The sequence below is a fragment of the Lutra lutra genome, chromosome 10, assembly GCF_902655055.1.
Source record: "Lutra lutra chromosome 10, mLutLut1.2, whole genome shotgun sequence".
Lineage (NCBI taxonomy): Eukaryota > Metazoa > Chordata > Mammalia > Carnivora > Mustelidae > Lutra > Lutra lutra.
The window spans coordinates 86,909,546-86,918,699 of NC_062287.1; the positions used below are offsets into that span (position 1 = coordinate 86,909,546).

At 54.7% G+C, this 9,154-nt stretch overlaps 1 protein-coding gene across 1 annotated transcript in view; it reads right to left on the minus strand.

Moving 5' to 3' along the window:
- ABTB2 (ankyrin repeat and BTB domain containing 2) overlaps positions 1-8,546 on the minus strand; it is a 174,356-nt gene extending 165,810 nt beyond the window's left edge. Inside the window, exon 1 of the mRNA XM_047691605.1 lies at positions 7,262-8,546. Within this exon, the coding sequence (XP_047547561.1) occupies positions 7,262-8,144 (883 nt within the window). The 5' untranslated portion in view covers positions 8,145-8,546. The remainder of the gene's footprint in view (positions 1-7,261) is intronic.
- Positions 8,547-9,154: the final 608 nt, after the last annotated feature.

A 9,154-nucleotide genomic window follows, 5' to 3' on the forward strand; every position in this document is an offset into this window, starting at 1 on the left:
AGCATCTGAAGTTTCTGGCCAAGCGGGGTTGCCTGCTGTTCTCCAACACACACACTTCAGCTTCCAGGTCTCTGCGTACCAAGTTCCCTCCGTCTGGAAGCCTGTGTGCTCTCCACACTGCCTCCCCTTCCCTGCCACAGACCTGCCTGCCCCAGTCCCACGTCCCCATGCCACATCCTCACAAAGCAGCCCTCCCTCCCAGCCAGGCCTCCTCTTCCCCGCTTTGAGCTCTCTTGTCACCAAAAGCTTCCAGGTCCCCATCTATAGGGCAGATAGGACATCCACCTCTTAGAAGGGCTCGGGAGCAGAAGGGGAAGAGCTGATGGAAAGCAATCAGCACCATCCTTGCCGACGAAAGCCAGCCACCCTGGACTTCCTTGCAAGGATCTGGGCATGTGCTTTGCCTTCCCTACTAGACCCCACACTCCCTGATAGTCAAGATCAACTCTTGCCCTCCTCCAACTTGTCTCCATTGCCCCGTCCGCAGCCTGCTCTCAGGAAGAAGCCGGGTAATGAGGCCGGCGTGCCCGTCTCAGCTTACTTGAGCTGTGCTCCCTCGCCTTCTCCTCCCAGTTCGGCATGGGGCTCTGAACACGCTGCCAGAGCTGCAAAACCATTGAGGCTTTTTTTAAAAAAAAACAAAAAACAAAAAAAAAAACAAGCAAGAAGACCACAAAGTATGTTTACATGACAGGCCAGCAAAACACAAAACACCTGCTGTCCCATGGCTCAGGACTTGGCAGCTCCAACAAGCGGGGGCCAATATCCACAGTGGAATTGCTCCCTGGGGCCGGGAGCCTAGCGTGTGCACTGCCACAGTCCTCAGTGCAGGGGGCCAGGCAGGAGCTTGGGGTGGGGAAGGGGGTCTGATCTGGCTGACCTGTGCCAGCCAGCTTCATCTTGGGGACAATCATAACGGAGCAGGGTGCAAGGGTGCTTTTTCCAGATTCCCTAACTTCCCTCTACCCATTAGTCACCAAGGAAATCCTTGTGGCTACTCCTTGTCACCCTGGCATTTGGGTCACGATCTCCCCCTGCACTAGAGACTCCCACTATGGCAAAAGCAAATAAGACTAGTACATTCAACACGAGTCTGCAAAAACACAGCAATAATTAGAATTAATATTTTATGCGCCAGAGTACAGAGTTCCTTACAGGGGCTTTTATTAAATCCTCAGAGTCATCCTGTGAGGCGGGTACTGTTTCTCAGTCCCCGGCGATTTTGCCCCCCAGGGGACATCTGGCAAGGTCTGGGGATGCTTTTGATGGTCACGCTGGCAGTAGGGAGGGGACAGGATGCTGCGGGCATCCTAGTGGGTAGAGGCCCGGATACCACGAAGTGCCCCACAATCCACAGGACTTCCTCCACAACAAAAACCATCCAGTCCCACAGGTCAGCAGGGACAAGCTTTAAGAAATCCTGTTATCAAGAAGAAAACTAGGGCACAGAAGTGAACCTGCCCAGAGTCGCACAGCCTCTCAGGTAAGGCGCCAGGAAGGACCCCCAGGCAGGCCGACCCTGAGCTCTGCTCTTCACACTGACCCCAGCCGCTAGGCCACCCCTGGAGCCCCCGCTTGGCACCAAGGGCAGTGCCCCACGCAGAAGAACCAGCCCCTCGTTTTCCCATAGATCAACGGAGACATGGAGCCACTGGCTGGAGGCATGGGCCCCAACTCAGGCTTCAGAGCCAAAATATTCCGGGGCCTGCTATGCAGGCTGCTTCTCTCCCCGGGCTCCCAGCACTGATATTTTGCCCCGTGAAGGCTGTACCAGGAAATCATAAAGGCTCTTCTGCCAACTCCAGAGCCTGTGAGCTGAGCTCCCAGAGACCAGTGGCTGAAACGCAGGCTCCCTTGGGGTGCCTTCCCTACTGGGTTTCTTCCTCTCCTGAACTGACTCACCCTCCGTACGAGTCTGGCAGCGGAGGCCACAGCTTTTCCATTGCGCTGGGCTGACTGCTCACCAAGCAGCTGACCTTTAGCAGGCCCTCCCTGCCCCTCAGGGGCAGCAACCGGGGGTCCTTAAGGCCCATGGCACCTGCGGCGTTCGCTCTGGGACAGCCAGGAGCACTGATGCAGAGTAAGGCAGACCCCTCTGGGGGCCTATCTGTGCCCAGATCTTGAAGCCCGGTTTTCAACATTGGTTAGGAAGACTCACTGGCCAAACCCATTTAGGGCGCCCGGACCCAGCAGGCCGCCAACTGATAAAATCTGTCATAAATACTGCTGTCACTAAGAGCTTGGTGGGGAGGGTCGCATATAGTTCCTCGCACCTTTATTCCCAGGAAAAGCACGGGCCTAAGGCTTGGGCGATCCGGGGCCTGGTCCTGCCACATCTATGACCTCGCTGTGAATTTTGGGAAAGGGCCATCCTGTTCCATGGATTTTTATGGTCATGGATGAAAAATGTTTCAGGTGCTGCACAGAGCATGGAAGTGTGGAGACGGGCCCAAGGGTCCAGCCCCGTCCTGTCAGGCAAAGGCCAAGTACAGACAGTGGGACGGATAAGCACCAGCCCAAGGACTGGCACCAACCCTATGTCTCTGGCTTGCCTTGGAACTTAGGTGTCGCTCGTCCATCCCGGGAGTGTCTCAGCAGTGCCAGCCTTACTTCCTTCTCAGACGGGAGGCAGGGGGTGGAGCCTCTTCTGAGCAAGAGTCATCAACCGAGCTCACCCTCTGGGGCAGCTCTGGGGGCAAGGGAGGGGTGAGGGTGCTCTTCTTAGGGGAACTGGCTGCCTCCATCTCGCAACTCAGTCCTCCTACGGATTTATCTGCTGCCTATTAGACTTCTGCTGTGACACCCCCACTTTGGGTACTGCACCCTGAAGAGCTCCCCTTATTTACCTTTGAAATACAAATGAAACCCCTCCATTTACATCTACTTAGCACAGCTGGCCTCGGGAACCCTGTGAGAAATCAGGGTATCAAAGGTTGAATGAGGTTCCTGAGGCTTGGGAACCCCCCAAATGCTGCCTCTGTTCATCAAGAACTTGAAATTCTCTGCCACGGTATTAAAAGAGGGAAGATTCTTCCACAGTGTCCAAGGATTTCAAAGCAACTTTATGGAATTAAACATCTGTGCGGCAGAATCATTTATTTGCCCGATGAGTACGTACAGAGCACCTACTACGCACCAGATGCCCTGTGGGGTCCCGGGGAAACGACGAGCTCACAGTGGGGTGGGTGAGACAGACCCAAGCAGGAAATGATATGAGCATATGCTCTGAGGGCTGCAGAAACATGGAGGAGAGGCGGCTCTCTCAATCAGGGGTGGAGGAGTCAGGTAAAGCCTTGTGGAAAAAGCAGAACAACTCCACCTTGTTCCTCTAACTACTCGAGGCTGGGTTGCGTTTCTCTGGCAGTCAAGGGGGAAAAAAAATAAGTTTTCATTTCCAAAGCTTGCTTTGTTCCAGTTTTACCAGCTCCCTTGGCTTCAATAAAACTGTCCAAGAGAAGCTGCCCTCCTCCCTCAGACTACCCAGGTGTGAAAACTGATTAAATACCAACTAGCGGCTCAATTAACTCTTGTCCCCTTCGTTGACGGATCTTCAGGGAAATCTCCTTATCATCTCCTTGCTAACAGAGTCCTCCAGGAGAATGGCACACCCGCTGTACGCAGCCCTTGTACTTCTTGGCTGTAAATGACATGGTTGGGGCTTGCCTCTGATGATAAATAACCAAATAATTCAGACAAGTCCCGAGTCACTAGATTTTGCCTAGAGATTCTTCAATAGCAGTGGTACTGATACACTTCCTATTATCAGTGACATGCCAACGAGGCCCTCCTTGGCTGTCATTTAGATTAGCTCTAGTCACATTATCCCATTACCTTGCCTTTTTTTTTTTTTTAAATAACATTTACTACTAAGGGTAAAATCCCTGTTTGTCACTGGTTTATAAGCTTCAGGAGAGGTGGACCCTCCCCTCCTTCTCCCCTTAATCCACAGCACTTCTAAAGCCCAGCAGTGGGGACACAGGGTCAGTGCTCAGTAAATACTTGTTGAATGAACTGCTACCCTTTACTGAGCATTTACTGTGTGCTAAGATCTTTAAATCTATGATCTCACCCAATCCTCATACCAACCTCATGAGGCAGGTGCAGTTATGACCCCTCATTTTACAGATGATAATGCTTAAGAAATGTGCCCCGGGTCACTCTTATAAAGAGCAGAGGTGACAGAGAATGCCTTCTTTACCTCCGTGAAGGGGCTACTCTTGGGCACTTCCGGGTTACTGCTTCGGAGCAAGGACATTCTCAGCAAAAACCTCATTTCATATACAGGTTTGGAACTGAAGAGGATTTTCTCAAATGCTTTGAGCACTCCTGAAAGCTCTTTCAGAAGAAACCCAGGACTGAGTCTCAGTATCAGGGATAGGAAAGAGCAGGCGCTGGCGGGGGGAGGGGGTGGTGCAGGGCAGCGAACCGGAGAAGTTTCTATTTTCTGCCAGCTCCATGCTTATAAATACTACGTCCCATAAAGAAACCACGGAGATACTATCCCTTAATGACACCAGGAACACGGACATCAATACCGAATGAGCAAGTGATAGAGAGCTCCTGATGCTCTGCGAAGCTGAGATCGTGTTGTATAAACGCTACAGAACTTTTATCATCCATCCTGGGCTGAGCAAAACCATATTCGCCCAGCACTCTGAGTAATGGCCAGAGTAGATGGATTAGGACCCTTAAATTCCTGGTTGCAAGACATTAAAAGTTTAAGAGCCCCATATAGCTGAGTCAAATGCATGTGCCCATGCTGTATAATTAGCAGGCACAACAACAATAAAGCTATAATTGAAAGGGAAGACCAGCAGGACAAGAACACGAACCGGCACCCTCCTCCCAAGTGTAGCCACTTCTCCCTTGGTCTTCACCTGCGTAAACGGTAACCCTGCCGGCCTTGGGCTTCAGCGTGACCCAGGTTTGGATCTCCCATTCCTTCCCTGAGCAATTTCTGCTACCCTCTGAAGTCAGCTTTCAGGCATAAGTAATTCACCGCTCCTCTACTAAACATTCCTTTCACTTTGTCTAAACAGACTTCATAAATCAACCTAGTTACTGTTTACGGAGGCCACCGGCAGGATCTCATGTATAAAAAATGAGCATCCATGCTCCTAAGTGGAAGCGGAGGGTCGCCTTGCCTGCAAGAGACTTCCCAGGAGACCAGGGAAGGCACAGAAGGAGACGCTTGCTTGCTCGAGTTGTCCAGGGAGCCCTGCTGTCTGTCACGTGGCATCCTGCTGTCTTGACTAGCACTGCTTGAGAAGGACTGTTTGGAGTAAGGGAGGAGGCTCAATGATGGGGTCAGAAACTCAGCCTGTAAAGAAATCCCAGGGAGTGATGACCCTAGATAAGAAATGGCATTTTGGGGTAAGCCCTTTAGTGGAAGACAGCTGTGCTCTAGCAATTCCTGGCTACTCTGACTTTTCAGGGGACCCCGGAGAGGTAGCTGTTCTTCCTAGCTTCAATTTGCAGTTGGAAAAACTGAGAAGTTCCTCTACCTGCTGGGTACCAGCTGAGCACGAAGGGCGTTTTTGGTTCTGTTTGGCACCTCTTGTTCCATTTTTGTCCTAGTCTGGTCTACAGGCTCCGGGCCTCCGTCTTTTCTCCTAGGGAGCTTTCCTTCTTTGAGCTCAGTCTGGGCCTCCCCCGCAGCCTAAAGTACAGGATTCTCCCCTGGGCTATGATGGTGGGTGGAAATTCCCCTGCCCTCGACTTCCTCTCCTGGAGCTCATGTTCCCGGTGTTGATACCACAAACTCAGAAGGCAAAGCACAATTATCAGCTGTGACATCATCAACACAGATTCTGGGCTGACCTCAACTCTGACCTCAGAGGAGGAAAATTAAAAGGCAAGTGCTCTTCCATTCCAGGCATCTCCTTTGGTGGTGCCAGAATTAAAACCCAAACCAAGGAAGGGCTAAGCAAAGTCATGCTGCTACACACAAACTATCTTCAAGATGAGGCTTAGACGTCAGCTGCCTTCCTTGGAAACTGGACTGTTAAGAATGAAGCTGTTTCCTCTCCTCTGATGGCCAAAAGCTTCAACTCTGGAACCTGCCCAGGCTCAGATTTTAGCTTTGTCACTTAATGTCTGTGTAATCTTGGGTAAATTGCTTAACAACTGTGAGCCTTGGTTTCCCTATCAGTATAATGAGGATCATACTGGAGAGTACCCACTTAATAGAATTGCTAGGATTTCTTGAATTAATGTATGAAGTGCTAAGAATAGGGACTGACGTACTGTTAAGTGCTCACTTTAAATTTTAGCTATTTTGATGTTCAACCATGTTTAAAGTTGACTCCCTTTATCCCTTTCAGCACCCGCCTGCCCTCTTCCATGGACTACTTGTTTGTCACCGAAGGCTGTCCCCAAAATGGCCTTCCAATCAGACTGCAAGGATGTCTAGCCATAGTACCATTCTAAATTTATGGTTTGCTGACTTCTGAAATTGGAGTCTGGTAGGCAGTTTGCTGTTAAATGTATGTCACACCCTCGCCTTACCAGGGTGAAGGTCAAGTGCTTCCTTCCACCCTTTGCACTGAAGCCTTGTCATCCTTCAGAGAAATGCAACTACCCAGTGTGGTTCCTTTCTCAAACTCCCCATCATGCAGTTGCCCATCCCCCATCACCAAGTTTACTGGGTCATCATTTCTTTTAGGAAAGCCCATAAGGTTGTGCATTTACTATAACACTGAGCACAGACAGTTAAGAACCCACCACTACTTTGCTGCTTCTAGGAGGAGGCCTGAAGTGCATCCTTGAAGCCTGCAAAGCTCAAGGCAGCTGCACCTGATCCTGGTCTTCCTGCTCCCTTCCTTCCATCCCACTTATCCAAGGCTCAGGTCTTAAGAGTTTGGATCCGCTGGCGGCTGCTATTGGGCTGGAGAGATCTAGGGTCAGAGCCACAGTCCATCTGCTCTGCTGCTGGGGAAGGACCACTAGAGATCCAGTCAAGCAAAGGTAAAGAGCGGCAGGGCAGTCAGCTTCGTGGGAAAAGAGGTTCAGGAATGGCTTGATCAAGAGCCTCAATCACTAAACAGCATCCACATAGTGATGACGCCACAACCTCCAAAAGCCAGCCACCCCCAAGAACTATCTTTGGCAAGAACCATTTAATGAATTCCATCCTCAAAACAAACGTCTTATCCCAGGTCCTGGCACACTCACCAGCTTCGCCCTAGGAAATTCACCCCGTGGGTAGCCCAGGGCGGGAATTCTCTCCCATCTATCCAAGGCCTGAGGCTTGCACACTTACCATTGGCGTTCTTGCCGCAGATGAGATGTTCATAGGGCTGCAGGACGCCCCAGAGCTCCGCGTCGTTGTTGATGACCATCTCCAGGGCCTCGGGGGACACCTCCCCGGCCCCGGCCCCTCCGCCATCGGGGCTCTGGCTGGCCAGCACCCTGGCCCGGATCTCCTCCACCAGGTTCTCCATGCAGGCGGTGAGCGAAATGGCCGCGTACTCGTGGATGCGCACGGAGATGCGGGTGTCCACCATCCAACGGAAGAAGCGGCCCACCGAGAAGGTGAGGCCACAGCGCGCCGACTTGCCCCGGCGCAGCCCGTCGCCGGCGCTCATGCTGTACAGGGACAGCGCCTTGACCGCGGCCACCGCGCAGCTCTCGGCCAGCGCCCAGCTGTGCACCAGGCGCACGGCGCTCTGCACCTCGAAGCGGGTGCACTTGGCGTGCAACACGCTCAGGCGCTGCGCCTCGCGGGCCACGCGGATGAGCGCCCTGCGGAGCAGCCCCGCCAGGCGCCGCACCGCCTCGGCGGAGAATAGGGGCAGCCGCCGGCCGCCGGCGCCTTTGCGAAGCACCCGGGCCACGTCTCCCTCTGTCCAGGGGAACTCCTCCAGCTCGGGGAGGCGCGGGCAGCGCGAGAAGAGGTCGGCCACTTCGGGGTCCTCGGGCAGCACCGTGTTCACCGTGTCCCAGCTGTTGTGGCGGCTGTTCATGGAGCCGGAGTAGCACCACCAGGCCGCCCCGCGGTGCTGCTGCGCCGAAGAGTTGAGCGCCTGCGAGTTGGACTTGGAGGACGAGAGGCTGAGTGAGCGGCACGAGTCCCCGGCCCCATACCCGGAGTCCAAGGTCAAGTCCTCCAGCGTCTTGAGAGTGGAGCTGTACGTCCCGGCCATGGGGAGCCTGCCGGCGGTGGCCTCGCCGAGCGAGGGGCGCTCACAACTCCATGCTCCCTTCCCCAAGTGGGCAGGAACAGGCTCTAGGCTCTCCCGGGCGCCCTCCTTCCGCTCGGCGGCCGCATCGCCCGCCCGGAGGCCGCGGGAAGGTGGGCGAGATTCTCCGCGGCCGGGGCCCCGCGCGTCCAGAGTCCGACGCGAAGCTGTCACTGGAACGGCCCCTGCCGCTCCTCCTCGGCAGCCCCTTGGTCCTCCTCAGCCTCCCGCCAGCAGAGCGTCTGTCCGCAGAGAAGGAATCCCGGGAGAACAGGGCGGTGGCAGAAGGAGGAGGCGGCTCGCGGCGCCGCGCGAGTCCGGGACCAGCCGGCGAGAAAGCGCTCAGCAAACTTCTGCGCCGCGCGGGCGGCCCGCACAGCTGGGTACCCAGCCGCCGCCGGCATGCAAATAACCCGGGGCGGCTCACCAATCATCGGCCGCGACGGGCAGGGGCTGCACCAATGATCTCCTCGAGGGGCGGTCACTATGCAGATTTCACGGGGCTGCGGGTGAAACCCCGCGGCGAGGGAGGCGGGGCTGGAGGCCGAGGGTCGGGAAAAGCGGCGGGGATGAAGGTGGAGGAGGGGGAAGAGCTCGCGAGCCCTCGGGAGCGGCGGGAGGTGCGAGCACAGACCGGGAAAGGAGGGGTCGAAGCGTTAGGCTCCGGAGCTGACGATTTAATGAAAAATATAAAGGAAATGCCACGGTGCGCTGCCCCCTGCCCCCCGTCCAGGCATTGGGCGTTCGCAGCCCCTTTTCAAGCCCCCTTGCAGCCCTGCACCGATGCTGACTTGTCGACTGTGGTCCCAGGGTTGGGAGGAGGGGTGTGGAACAGCCGCCTAGGGGAGGAGGCACCAGCCAGGCACCGCACCTCTCTCCCCGACTTTCTGACAGGCCCCTCCCGTTTCCTGAGATGAAACTCATTTGTGTTTAGTGGGAGGAAGGACGTCCTTCCTCGCTTCTCCGGAATCCGT